At 35.2% G+C, this 14,357-nt stretch overlaps 1 protein-coding gene across 1 annotated transcript; it reads right to left on the bottom strand.

Moving 5' to 3' along the window:
- Positions 1-381: 381 nt before the first annotated feature.
- ANGPTL5 (angiopoietin-like 5) lies at positions 382-12,790 on the bottom strand. The gene is made up of 8 exons (XM_010152701.1): positions 12,563-12,790; positions 10,694-10,841; positions 9,632-9,735; positions 8,968-9,061; positions 7,988-8,088; positions 3,680-3,800; positions 2,441-2,626; positions 382-1,228 (listed from the first exon to the last, which is right to left on the bottom strand). Exons 1-8 carry the CDS (start codon positions 12,659-12,661, stop codon positions 909-911), a joined length of 1,173 nt encoding a protein of 390 aa, XP_010151003.1. The 5' UTR covers positions 12,662-12,790; the 3' UTR covers positions 382-908.
- Between the last annotated feature and the right edge of the window lie 1,567 nt (positions 12,791-14,357).

The following is a 14,357-nucleotide window of genomic DNA, read 5'->3' as shown; positions in this document are numbered from 1 at the left end:
TGACAATATTCAAATTCTTACTGATATTACTCTATTTTTATTGATAGAAATTCCAACAATTCACACTACTTAATTTAAAATGTACTTATAAAACTCAGATTGGTTTTGTTCATTACCACATTCTTGTTCAGAAAGTGACTGCCAATAGGAACAAAAAACATAAGATCAGGCCCATATGTCCAAAAATTAAAAATCCGAAGGCTATACAGTTTCTTTGGGAAAAAAAAGTGTCATGTGTAGTGAATTGTGAAATAGACAATGGTAGAGTAAAAATTGGGTTATGAAATACACTGACTGTGAAAATTAAGTACAAAACAGACCATAGTTCTTGCATGTCAGCATCTACCTTACTTGTATAAAAATCAGGCCTTGAGAGCATACAGAACCTTACATATGTGTTGGCATAAGTCAGCGTCATCTTGCCTGATAAGGAATATAGGGAGAAGAGCTGATTCTGGAAAATTAGCATCAGATGAAGAAAAGGTATTTTTCCAAAAATAATTATGAAAATGGCAGGAATATGGCTTTTTAAAAGAAAATTTGCTGAAAATTCTTGGCAATTCAGCTATGCAGAAAGCATAGAAAAAAAAAAGATTCAAAAGTCAGCATTACACACTTTTTTGTAATTTTTCCACTGGCTCTGAGATTGCGTAAGAGACATGAATAAAAGCTGACAAACACTAAGCTTCATATGTTTACTGAAAACTCTATTCTTCTTCAGATCTTCTTAATCAAGCAGGAACACTACAGATGTTGACATTTCATAATAAAGATTAGTAACTGTATTGTGGAAATACCTAATAAAGTTTTAAGACTGACCTGTTCAAATGAAAATGAAAGGCATTTATGATGCAGTGATACATTATCCCACATAAATCCAAGAAGAGATACATTTCTATTCTTATAGGTTAATGGAAATATGGGTTATAGGTTCTCCGAATTTTCATTGAAACTGATTTAATTTTGACTGGTTTGTTGTTCATCGTCCATGTATCCCAGTGAATCCCAGTTGCAAGAAATCTACCTGTGTAGCGATGAACGCCATTAAGGTTTGCAAGGCCACACTGGTTGAACCACCATCCAGTGTTATCACTGAAGTTGCTGCAGCTCTTCACAGGCTGTTCTTTAATAATGCACATTGGCCTGCATCCATCATTATCAACATCAAATGTGCTGAAAGGCATTGAATTCTGGTTATCTTCTTTTCTGTACCCTCTAAATGCATCACCTAAGTACAACAGATAAAACACAAGGATAAAAGAGTTATTTATGGAGAAACATAACATTTCTTACTTGTTTAATAACTCACAAAATTTTCTTCTGAATTGATTAGAAAAATAGATTTCTGCAAAAATAGTTCAAGAGCACCGGATAATGAGCTGGCAATCCGTTAAAGATGCAGGGAAGATAAAGTATAAAATATTGAAAATTATGGAAGAAATTGAAATTAAATTAAACTGCTTCATATTGTTCTTGCTTTTAGTGGCACACACTAACTGTGAAGGCAAAGCTCCTCAAAGACAGTGGAAGAAAAGATAAAAAAACCAAAAAGTGTTGTTAGTTTCAGATTTTCCAGTGATGTGCCCAAAGCAGCAGACTTAGTCATGAGATAAAATAGAATTGTTAAAACACAGAGGTCAGTGGTTACTGGTTCTGTCGTCTTCCTAAAGAAATAATGTTTCTTTCCAATACAGGTAGAGTAAAGCACCGACACATTTAGAAAATAGCTATTATGTTGGTAATGAGGAACAGTCTTGCATATTAGTAAACATAAAGAAAAAAAATTAAAAAATCAGTAAGACATTGTGCAATACTTAACACAAATCTTTGCACATTTGGTATAGCTATGGTATTAAGGGAGGTCTGGAACTGTAATTTATTCTGTGTCTATATATCAGCTCGTAACTGTTATATACTGTAGGCCTAATTTGTGCCAGCTGGTTTCCTTCTCTATCCTTTGTATGCCACTGTCTGGGCACTTCTGAACCAACAAAGCAGCATCAGGAAGACTTCCAATAACATCTGCAAATTTGGGATGAGATAATGGACATCTAAAAAAATGGACTGTGAGATGTACACAAACATGCACAAAATCCCCTATCTATTATATGTAGATTCTGTGGACTTGAATCCCTTAAAATTCCTTTATTTTCTTTATTAGTTTTCTTTATTAAAGGAGTGTTTATTCAATTATTCCATTAAAGACCTTGAAGCAATAGAATTATTTCTTACTATGTAAATATTGATATTGGCATAACCAATCACTACATCATTAATTATTTATCTGCATAAGTGTTCATTATGCACCAAATAGAGAAAAACAGATTAACACTGAACATTTTTAAAGTTATCTTAAGTAAGAATTACTCTTTTGAATGCATTTTTCACATTAAGAAAGGGAACAGCTATCTTTAAATACTTCAAAGAAGGAGGTTCTCACCAGCATTTCCTGAATAATGTCCCAGATGGATCTTAAAAGAACATGCTTCATCCTCTATCCAAAATCCATCATATGATGCATAGGCATGCTTGTCATCTTCTGATTCCAAATCCACATAAAGGCTGAAACTAGTGGCTTTTTGATTTACTATGTGAAAAATCTTCCTCAGTCCAAGCCAAAATTCCCCTAAAACAGAAAGATATAGTCAATAAACTTGTAGTAACAGAAAGTGTAAAAGAAAAAAGAAAAAACTCTACTAGGTTTTGAACTTGCTTCCTGAACCAAATGTAATAAAAGTTATCTGATGTCTTTGAAAGACTAAAGAAGGTACAGAGTAGTCTTCCTACTTCATTGGAAAATCCATGGAAAGAGTTCCCACGTGCACATCATCTTTTTTCTCTGTGACTTTTATAGAAAATTCTCCCCATGTTAACTTTCAAGCATTCATCTTCAATATGCCTTAGAAGACCACAAAAACTGGATGCGCTAAAGATCTGCTTGCTTAAACAGAATTCAGTAGCGTTCCCAAGACCAATACTGAGGAGTGGTAAATGTTAGCGTCCTGTGAAATGCAACAAAACTCAAACCCTGTTCTTGAGACTTACTGCCTCTGTAAATCATACATTTTTCCATGAAAGGTTGCCCCATATGAGCTGCGCTTTTTTGTGCAGTTGAAAAACTGTGGCCTTCCATTGCAATCCCAGATAAAGTCTTGAAAAAGCAACTCTTTTTAGATTTGCTGGATGAAACATGGCAGTGAAAAAGTAGTAACACATCTGTGTTCATATTAGCTCCTGAAATATTTCCATTCTGTTTCTACCTACGCATGCTGAATGATGAAGTACAACTCATTTTTCTATGCTTTAAGGAAATATTTAGTAAATGAGATTAAAACCAAGTAAGATTTTTTTTTTTTTTTTTTTGTTAAATATGAGAAAAAGGAGAGAAAGAGCTTATATTATTTCAGGAAAAAAATGTAACAACATTTTAACACCTTCTGTGAGATTGAGGATGGGCAATGGCTAAAGAGTCTAGTAGGGTGGTAGTCATTATTGAGGAGATCACACAATAGATTTGGTGAAAAAAACCTTCAAGTATAAATAAAACCTTTAAGAAACAATACCTTTACTCTCTGTACTACTAAAAATCCCACACAATTTAGTGGAAGGTAGCTCACATAAGGACAGCAGAAATGGGGTCTTTGGGTCCAAAGCACTTTAAAGTATTCAAAATTAATACCAGAAAGGTCACCAAATCCATCCAGATACTCAGACCATGTCCTCTGGAATGGAATGATTCCATCAGTTCTTTTCTGAACCACAGTCCATCCACCTCCTTGAAAATCCATGTCACACAAAACCTAAAATAGACATAGATATGATTAAGCATTCTTGAAACAGCTGTCATGAAGAAAACATTTTAATTAAATAAGGGTGGACTATTCAGAGTTTTGCTAAGCAACATACATTTCAAATATCTTAACAAAAAGCTCAATGAAAATAAAAAATGAAGCTGCAGTATTTTCTAATATGTTCATTTTGGACTTCTTGGTTTGGATATTTCCTCAACCAGTAGAAACGGTTGTGTGTAAATGTCTGCTCATATCAGATACAATAAATAAGCCTTGATAAATGCTAATGTGTATTAATAATAGCATGAAGTGGAAGCAGCATGAAATCTCATGTATTAATCGTGCAAAATCTTACAGATATGGGCACTAACACTGCGTATACCTTCATTTTAGTGAAGCAAAGTTGACACAACTTCTTACATGTTCCCCCTCATCACCATACCTTTTTCCCCAGAAATACTGTGCTTGTGATGCCTGGAAAATGTAAAGCAACTATCATAATTGTATCATATTGTATCATGGTTTATTTTCTGTTATTTTAATTACTTAGTAGTAGTAGTATTTGTATATATTAATTTAGAGTTAATTACTAAATAGTTCTTATCTCAATTTTACGAGCTTCCTTATTTCTTTTTCCTCCGATTCTTCCCCTCCACTGGAGGAGGGGAGAAGGATTTGTGAGAGCAGCTTCGTGGTATCCTGCTCTCTGCATCCAGGAACACAGCTTCCTAGCAGCCACAGTAAAGAGATTTAACTCTTTCCTGGCTGAATCCAGCACACTGGAGTTCAACCACGACAAGCCATTAAGCTACTTGTGACAACAAAAAGTAATTTCAGAATATAACATTGGTTATCAGTACCTCACAACCCTAAGGAGATGCACAACTGATGGAGTAAAGAAGGAATTCTTTTTTCGTGCTACAGGGAATGTACACAATGAAACATGTTTCAGAAAAGAGTGATTTGAAATCTTAGCCAGTTGCTATAAGTAGAGTCTAGATGGAAGTCAGTTTAACCCTCAAAAAAATCATGGCAGTCTGAACTTTACGTGCTGCTTCCCACTGCCTGTACTAGCCAGGCATTCTTCATGAAACCAAAGACTTGTTCCTTGACAGGAACACATCAACATCACATTCAGAACCTCTGCGACTTAATGTCTTCCCTGTGAATGACAAGAAAGCAACAGGACAGAGTTGCAGTGTGATCTAATACAACCTGGGGAATCTTGGATCTTCAAGTAAGTCCATGCCGTTGGATGCTTTGAGCAATCCTTGCAACACAAATACTGAATGAATCATACTAAGGCTCATGTGCATGAAAGAAAATTATGGGCTTTATTCCCTGGAGAATCACATGCTTATTTCAGTCACCCAAGAAGGGTGGAACTGGAATAGATGGAAATACAAAAGATTCCAAAATGAATATTTAGATGCTAATACCTAAAACTCATTAAAAATAACCCCACTGCCTCATCCATTGTCTTGAGAAGATGGTTGCTTGGCTACTGCTCCAGCTGAGTCAGAAGTACAAAGAGGAGCCCACTTGGTCGCAACATCAATCTCCAGTCCAATATAAATCAGTGGGAGTGGTGATAATTTTCAGAAGGATCAGATTTGGTTCTACATGAAAGGTCATCAGCCAGTTAAATTTAGCACCAAAACATGCAACAGCTAAGTAAAAATATGAGATAGATACGCAAACACCGTAATCGCTGTGTAATTTCTTAATCCCTTACATGCTGGAAATGGTGCAATTTTCTTTCTTAAAGCCTTATAATAGTTAATCCACTCTCCAGCTTGTTCTATGTCTCATATCATGCAAGGTATGAGGGGCATGACTGCCAGGTACAATTTAAATTGAATGAGCAGGAGGATGCTTCTACTGAGTATTTCTTCCCTTTGTGTCCTTAGTGAGTGTAAGAAGGATATTCCGAACTCCTCTTTAGTTTGTCTGACCCACCTTGAAAATATCATTGAACTAAATGTACTCAGTGAAAAATGTATCGGAAAGTGATCGTGATTCAGTTTTCCAGAAGTGAAATCAGTTTTAATTGCCTTGTGTTTGAATGCTCAGACAGAAGCCCATTTGGGACTAATCTGGGACGAGAACTGGCCACTACCACTGAAAAGAGATATTCTTAGAACTCCTGGAATTCAGGTTTCAATTAGCCCGAGTTAAGGATCAAAATTTAGACTCGCTTTTGAAAACGTGAGATTTCAAACATGAGAGCATGACAACAGGATCAAGTCATCTACACAGTTTTCTTCATTTTTCGGGTATCTTTATGCAAATGATTCTAAAGACATTTTGAGTTAGTTTCAGTTACATTTAAAGGGCAGATTATTGCTGAAAAGGTCTCCATTGAAATAAATTGTTTCAGGATGGTTTTGTTTTCTGTTTTTCTGTTTCTTACTATGGTTTTCTGCCTCTCTGTGTTTTTTCATATTTCGCTAGTCTGCAGAACTTCCAGAGCTCTTGTCTATTAACCCCTTAAAATGCATTACAAGCTCTTGTTTATGTTTTAATAGCTTGATATTTTTGTTCATCTATCATTCTCTTCTACATTTTTTTATGCTTCAACACATGGAATTATTTGCATTAAACAGTTTTGCTTAAAATAACATTCTTTATGAAAGACACGTATTTTAGATATTTTTCTCTGAGAACTTTTTGGCACTATTTTTTCAGCTCTGTGTAACATTTGCCAGACAAGAAAGGAGACACTCATTTCATGACTGCAGATATTTTTTCTCATTATTTATTGTTACCTTGTGCTTTTAATCAAATTATTATGATCTTTTCTTTTGTTTCTCATTTTCCTTAAACAACCCTTCCACTCATATGACTGGTTCTCAGATTCTGGCAGTAACCTTAAATGTGGAAAAGTGCCAAAAATACTTTTGAAGGGAAAGGAACTTTATCATTTCAGATTTATTTGCCAAAAGCTATAAGTAAACTGATAAATCACTTTTCTCACATAGATTGGTCATACCATCTCTCAGGAAAAGTAATTTGGGTGAGGTATGAATATTTCCTCAATGAATCCACTTCAGTCCAGAAGAAATTGTAAAACAGATGCATTTTGTGCTACGGTTCACCCTGGCGTGAGGCAGACAACGTTTTCTTCATGTTTCTTTCTGTGAACACTTCTATGTGTTTTCGTCTTTCTTTTACCTGGAAGAAACTTGCCGTTGAGTTACAGATCTTTTCCCTGAGCTCGCTGCATTGTATAGAGAGAATGACAGATTTTCCTATCAGGGATCTGCAGAACCAAGTCCATTTTTTCTTTTGAGATTTTAGCATGATTCTGAAGCCTTTTCATAACCAGTTTGAGCTCTTTTTGTGTAGCATTTTGTAGGGTTCCAATTGGCTAGAGATAAAGGGATTCATCCTTCCTTCGTTTTATATAAAGGCTATAAAGTTAGTTATTAAATTTTGCTATTTATTAACTGGCTTAAACTCCACATTTTTTCTCCAAAAAATAATGACCCCAGCGTGTACTTCAAAATTAAAGGTTTGAAAGTGCAGTATCTGTCTTTCCACCATGCACAAGGAGTTCCCTGAGCAGAACAGCCTGAAATGGAAACAAACAGACAAAACAAAGTATTCCTTGTGTTTGTGTGGATCTGAATGTCCTGAGCCTGAGGAAATTAACCCCAAACTCTCTTCTCCTAGATGATGAATCCTAGATCTACTCCTCAAACTAATGCACATCTGCACCTATTTTTAGATACCCTTACAATATCGTGGTCCAAGCTTTAGGCATCAGTGGAGTCATCCCTCAAGAGAAGGCAACGGTATACAGTCATCCAGCAGAATAATTGAAAACCCCAAAGGTCATATTTTACGAGCCAAATGAAGCAGTCACTTGGCTCCTCAGTTTTCCATCTCTAAACCAGAAAAGAACAGCACTTCTCAATGTCCAAACAGGGTGCTGGAAAATGTCTTGGGCTTTCCTCTTTGGTACATTTTTCACTGTATATGAAAACGGATGATGGGATCTTATGACAGAGATTAAATTTCTTTGTAGAAAATGAGAAACTCATCAAAATTATAGTAATGACAGACACATTTGGATTATTTAATACATTCCTTACTCAGCTGTTGAGAAATTGTCAAGGAAAACACTTTAAATCTATTAAATATATTCTAAGTGCAAAACAAATTGTGACTGTCCTGAGAGATAAATTTATTACCTCAAAAGGAGAATTGGATCCTTCTGGATGGATAATGTACAGACCAGTTGGAGTTTTTGAAACTGAACCAATGGTATCTTTAATATCAGTGCAATCCAGTCCTGGAGAACAAAGTATTTTATGAAGTTCATTAGCAAAATATGATAAAAAAACCCCAAATACATCTTAAACACAGACTATTACTTTTCTTGGTAACATATGAATGATCTCAAATAGCATTTTCTTCTCATGCAAACTTAAAAATCATGTTTCATCATGAATTTACCTTTTAAGTGAAAATTCTCTGAACTCCATTAAGCTCAGAAAGAAGCATAAATTCCATTGTATAGAGGAAGTTCTTTGTAATCTTAATCGATATGATACAGAAATTAAAAATTATGTACCTGGGTCTTATGTTAGAGATTTTACTTGGGTAACACATGTACTGAGTAAAAAGACACATTATCTGGGGAAGGATGTCTTTTTCCTGCAAATATTTGTATTTATATTTGTAAAAGCATTTCTATCATATTGTATACATTAAAATCCCTTTGCTTGTAAGTGTTAAGCCAGGTTTGTGTTAAACACACTCAAGCAAGCAGTTTCTACAGCCAGCAGGACTGCTGAGAGGTAGTTTCCTTTAGCTGGGATGGAAACTACAGAGATTAACTGTCCAGTGTTCAAGCCACTTCCTTCTTATTTGAAGAAGGCTCTTGCAAATGCTGAGTAGGTTTAATTTCATTACAAAAGAAAGTGCCATTTAGCAACATCAGACTACTTATGAACAGGATGCCCAGAATTATCCACTGCAAATGACTTAAATCAGTCTTTATGATGAAATTCTGAAACAGTACACAAATATTCCAGAGTTTATATGTGCATAGTAACACAGAATAAACACTGTAAATGTTATAATTGCTTACCTTTCCTTTAATTAGTTCTTTGTCAAGATGCAAAGATAAAAAGGGAAGAGATCAAGACTAATTGCAAAAGATACTTACCATGAGATTGAACTGCTTTGTAAGGAAATGGATCCAAATGCTTTCTCAGAACTTCTGCATTCAAAAGAATAAGTCTGTTCATTAGTTCATTTACCTGCAAATTCAAGTAAAAGATCTTTAAATAGGTTGCAATGAGAAATTTTACATTCTAAAGTTGTTCTTTTTGACTCAGTGATTATAGTCTAAAGTTAATTTTTCTGATGTGTTAGTGATTCATAGTTTACTGTGTGAATTGGTGCAATTTTTTATTTTTTGCATCCAAAATCATTCTTAGGCACAATTCCATTTAATTCAAGAAAATTCCTTGATTTTGATTAAGGCTTTTTATCTGTACTGAGTGCACAGTGTTTGTAAACTACTGTCAGAGTCAATGGGAATATAATATGTGATCTATACAAATATGACAGGACTGTAGATAGGAACCAGTGTGGAGGAGGGGTCCGTCACTTGCCCTACTGCCATGTATGCCACGGAATTATGGATGAGGTGGTGCTAATCACTCCTTGTGGAAGTGGAAATCACACCTTCCCCGAGGTACAAGGAATTCTGATAGAGACTAATTCTATGGTTTTAACGACAATATAAATGCTTAATTTTCCTCAGTTAGACAATACTTTTAACACTAAATAATAAATAAAACTCTGCATAATGAGGAAAAAAGTACCTGATTAGAAAGGTAATCCAAGGAAGACTGTTGATCATCCATCATGTTTCTTACCAGTTTTTTTGTGCTTCTTGCATATTCAACAAGTGAGTTCTGCAAATTTCCTTTAAAAGAAGTATATTCATTCACTTTGTTATCATAAATCTAGAAATATTAACTGAATAATGACACATTTATTTATGATATCTTAGTGAATATTGAAGGTCTTTAACCTTAGGGTGCCTAAAAGTGAAATTGAAGTAGTACAGAAACAGATTAAATCCAAAGATGTTAACCACATTAGCCTCACTGGTTGCAGTGAAGACATCTTAAGAAGAGATGGCTCTTCTTAAAATTTGAAGAATAATTTCATCTTATTCTTGGGCAGCTTGGATAACCAGTTAATGGATACCACAGAAATACAAATTATAAAAGACAAATACATAATGTTTCCTGTCATCCTACGTTTACTCATTCACTCTGCTACTTACTCATGCGCCTGTTGATTCTTTTTTTCCTAAATATAGGCAAAAATGCCAGAAATACAAAAATTAATGTTATGTATTAAAAATTATATGGGAAAGACAAGAATTTTGATAATTTTTTCTGAGGCTGATTACATCATTTGCTGTATAGTTTGTTAAGGCAGTGAATAGATAATGTCCTGTATAGATACCTATAAAAGGCAAGCTAAAGTATAGATTTCCTTCCACCTAACTAACTCCCACACACTCACCTATGATGTTTAAATGAGGGACAGACACTCTACCCTTCCTCTACTACCGCTACCGACACTCAGAGGGTTACACAGACTTAGGTGGGCTGAGCTGCTGCCTGTGCTCACCAGTGTTTATGAGGAGAGACTAACATGATTATACTCTAACTTTGTCACAGCAGCTGCACCCCAAAAACATGGCACCCCAAATTTTCTGAACAATAGCTTGGGCAGCAGGGTCACAGGCTGTCACATGTGCTCAAGAAGATTAAAAAATAAATTAGCACAGCATAGCGTAGCATAGCAGAGGATTGCACAGCATGGCATTGCGTAGCTTGGTGCTGAGAGTATTCTTCATGAATACATACTGCACATGTAATGTTTTTCCCCTCGTAAAATTTTAGCTTGAACATCACATGGTACAAGGCATTGTTCTTTTTGTTTTGAAATATCTGCAGATTTATTTTTCTCTTCTGCCTTGAGCGGTTCTTCCACAGCTCCAACATTCCTTGTGCCCTGTTGTACCAAACAATGGAGGGGGAAATAAATTGATCATAAAGCATATATAAAATAGCTCAGTCTGCCAGAATTAAGTAGATTTCTCCATGGATCTTCCTTCAAAACCTATTTTTTTAAAGCTTTATCAGGCAGTAATTGACAGAGACCGTGGCCTGTTAGGGGTCTTCTGCTTAGCCATACCTCATGAGAGAGAGTCAGAGGTAAAGAATAACCTCTGTAAATTAAAAAAGGCCACTGGCATTTCTGGTAAACTATTCTAGCTGTGAGCACTGTGAACTTGCAGCAAGAACTTGCAGATCTAGCATTTAAGAAGCTCACATTTTAGGAATCGCCACACCCAGACAACAGGCGTCTCAAATGCTAACAGTTGTTTTCACTGAAAAGGAGCAGGGTTTTGGATTTAGCCCATATTGGAAAAACACTTTTGTTCTTGAAGGTCCCTGAATTAATTACTTAGACTCTGATCATGGAAATATTTGCACAAGTTATTAATCTATGCACACAAGCAATCCCAAGCAGATCTGTAAACAAACTCAACATTGATGCTCTTATAGAGGAAAGAATAAAGGGATACTCTTCACAGGCATACAATTATCTGAAATAGTAACAACAAAAGCATTGGTAAAAGTAGTTACACCTATTAATGTTCTTTTAAAATAATATTTTCATATCTAAAATTTTTTCTTCCATGGTGCCATTTGACATAAAATAAGGGATGGCCTCCGAATCATCCCTTAAAGAAATGCTAAAAGTAATTCCTCAAGCATGTGTCATTGTAAAAAGGCTAAGAAACACATTTTCATTTTGAGTCTTTGTTTTTCAATTCCATAATCTCAGCAAAGCATTGTAGTGTGTTTATATACTGTGTTTTCATAGGTAAATAGGACCCTTAGAAAATTAAATATTATAATGAAAAAGAAAACTTATTTATAATCAAGTATATCTTCAACATATTTGTTCTCCTTTCCAGCTTCAGGTTTCTCTTTGTATTATTGGCAGTAGGCTGGCAAAACACTGAACAAGTTTTTTCCTGATTTTTGCTTTTAAGAGTGAAGGTAAAAATTATATAAAACTCTTAACAAGGAGATTTTACAAAAAAAAAAAAAAAAGGTTTCCTTAATTGTTAATGTAATTGCATTTTGTCCCTGGAGATAAATGATAGAGAACTAAAAGAATATGTTTCTTTGATTTTGAAACAAACAGAGTGAAGGAAAAAGAAAATTCTGTAAGAGTTAGAAATAGATCACTTGAAACTTATAAATAGAGAATTTGAAACTATGGTTTGTTCCAGGGCTTTATCACAGCTACTCACCGGATGTTCAATTAAATACTGTCAAGCAAATATTATTAATCAATATTTATTTTCAACAAAAGTCAACATGAAACAGGCCATTAAATCTGACTTAATCGATTCAAGAAAAAACTGTGACACTGCCAAAACCTATAGTTCCTCTGCATTTACAGCCATGCAGATGAGATTAAAAATATGGCCTAACAACTGAGCTGTGATGAAGGCATTAAGACAGAAATGTTTTAATATACAGAATTCCTACAGTTGCAATGTAGTTTCTTTTCTCTCTCTGAAAATAGCTAATTCTTCTCTATTTTTGTATCTACCCTGAATAGAGCAATCTACATTTTAAAAACATGCCACTTTTCTGAGAAATCATTCACTTACATTCATTATCTTATCTAAGCAAAGTAATTGAAAATCTTACCTTAGATGAACAAGGCTTGACATTACTTGTGACAGTCTCTGTTAAACTGAACAAAAAAATATTAAGACAAATCAGCAAAATTACCCTAAAGCAGTTCATCGTTTGCTTGAAGAACAGCAAACGTTTTGACGGGTTTCAAATTTCTGTGGAAAGGAGTGTATGCTATGAAGTCCTGAGCTAACTCTTTGGGAATGTCTACAGCACAAAGAGCAGCCAACGCATCACTCCCTTAATGCCTGGATTTCATAACCACATTTCAGTTGCACAGTAGATTTTGTATACTACTGCTTGTATCCTGAGAGCAATTACTGCTTATCACCTTTACATGACACATCGAAGATACATACTTTCATCATGATAAAACTGTGACAGATTTTCTTATATTCTATTTTTGAGAATTGTATACACTTGGTATTGAGTAGCCTGGGCTGCTTGAAACTAAAAGCCAAAAGTAGTAATCGATGCTTTCCTCTTTTTATAAAGGTTTTTGTCATTAAAATGAAGTCATTTACATTGGTGTGATGCTAGTACACTACCACAGGCTGTGGGGGCAATTTTAGACTATGTTCTAAAAGAAAATTCTAAATAGAAAACTGAAAAATATTACCTTAAAATAATACTGTGATACATTGAAAATTGTGTACTGTGAGGACAACAGCAGTCTCTTGGTCTCACTGATAGCTCATCCTCAGGAGCAAAAGTATTGACAGTGGGACAATCATTCAAACACAATGATTTTTACCCCTGAAAAATGTCAAAGTACAAGAAAATGTCCTGAAAAAGAAGATTAAATGTAGTCCACAGAAACTTAATTAAAGCTATATGGCAGGTGGGAGGCTTTGAGCAACCTGGTCTAGTGGAAGGTGTCCCTGCCCATGGCAGGGGGGTTGGAACTAGATGGTGTTTAAGGTCCCTTCCAGCCCAAACCATTCTGTGATTCTATGAGGTACAGTTTTCAAACACTCAGATCTGCTATATTTTTGTATCTTAAAAACTTGACATGGCAATTTAACCAAATAGCAAATTATTTGGAAACTTTATTTGGAAAGTTCATAAAGGTCCAGCAGATTTTCGAGTCCTCGTGCACATTAGAGAACGTAAATTGTTTGTGAACTGGCTGAATAAATGAAACCTCAGCTTCTAACATACCACTGTCTAAGGGATCATCAGAATACACTGATCAACATCACCTTACACTGGTACAGCCAGACAGTGCTCCAAATTTGTCTTGATACTGTGGTTGGTTCCTGACTGAATTGGCAAATACTGGAAATAGCTTTTGCTATACGGAAATTTGAAAGCGGCTGGGAGAGGGGGCTTAATACAGCTTTAAATCCAGATTTTCATTCTTTTTTTTTAATCCAAAGTTTTCTTTCCAAATTAACAACTAAAGGGCACTAGGAACCTGTACCTGGCCTCCTCCTGAGAGCATATTCAACTGCCTGTGAAATTTTTAACAACTTTGGTTCTTCGGTAGCTCGGTAGCTTCGGTAGCTCTCAAAATAAAATTTGTAATTTGTTCTGATGCACTGCATGGCACATCATTATAGTTTTCCAAAATAAGAGCTACTAGAATTTAACTAGTGTGTCAGTTGATGCTCCCTTAAAAGGATTCAGGTTGTGATCCATAGTACAGTCTCATGGAGGTAAGAAGGTTGAAAAGATTTTCATAGCTAGCCATATATGACTTAAGGGGGAATGAACAGGTTTTATTCCTTTTCCTGTGCACAGAAATAGGAAGAGGAGGCAAATTTCAGGAAGGAATGGTTAAAATGCAAAGTCCTGCACCTGGGTT

Source organism: Eurypyga helias, unplaced genomic scaffold (assembly GCF_000690775.1).
Source record: "Eurypyga helias isolate BGI_N326 unplaced genomic scaffold, ASM69077v1 scaffold12465, whole genome shotgun sequence".
NCBI classification, from domain to species: domain Eukaryota; kingdom Metazoa; phylum Chordata; class Aves; order Eurypygiformes; family Eurypygidae; genus Eurypyga; species Eurypyga helias.
This window is presented reverse-complemented; position numbering and strand designations above follow the sequence as displayed.

What these genes read in the sequence shown, in the direction of transcription:
- ANGPTL5 (XM_010152701.1), bottom strand. Translation starts at nt 12,661, where the DNA reads ATGAACTGCTTTAGGGTAATTTTGCTGATTTGTCTTAATATTTTTTTG. An exon ending in CAAAGCAGTTCAATCTCATG is followed by an intron (nt 8,089 to 8,967) that starts GTAAGTATCTTT and finishes TTTGTTCTCCAG; the next exon opens with GACTGGATTGCACTGATATT. An exon ending in ACATTATTCAGGAAATGCTG is followed by an intron (nt 1,229 to 2,440) that starts GTGAGAACCTCC and finishes TGTTGTACTTAG; the next exon opens with GTGATGCATTTAGAGGGTAC.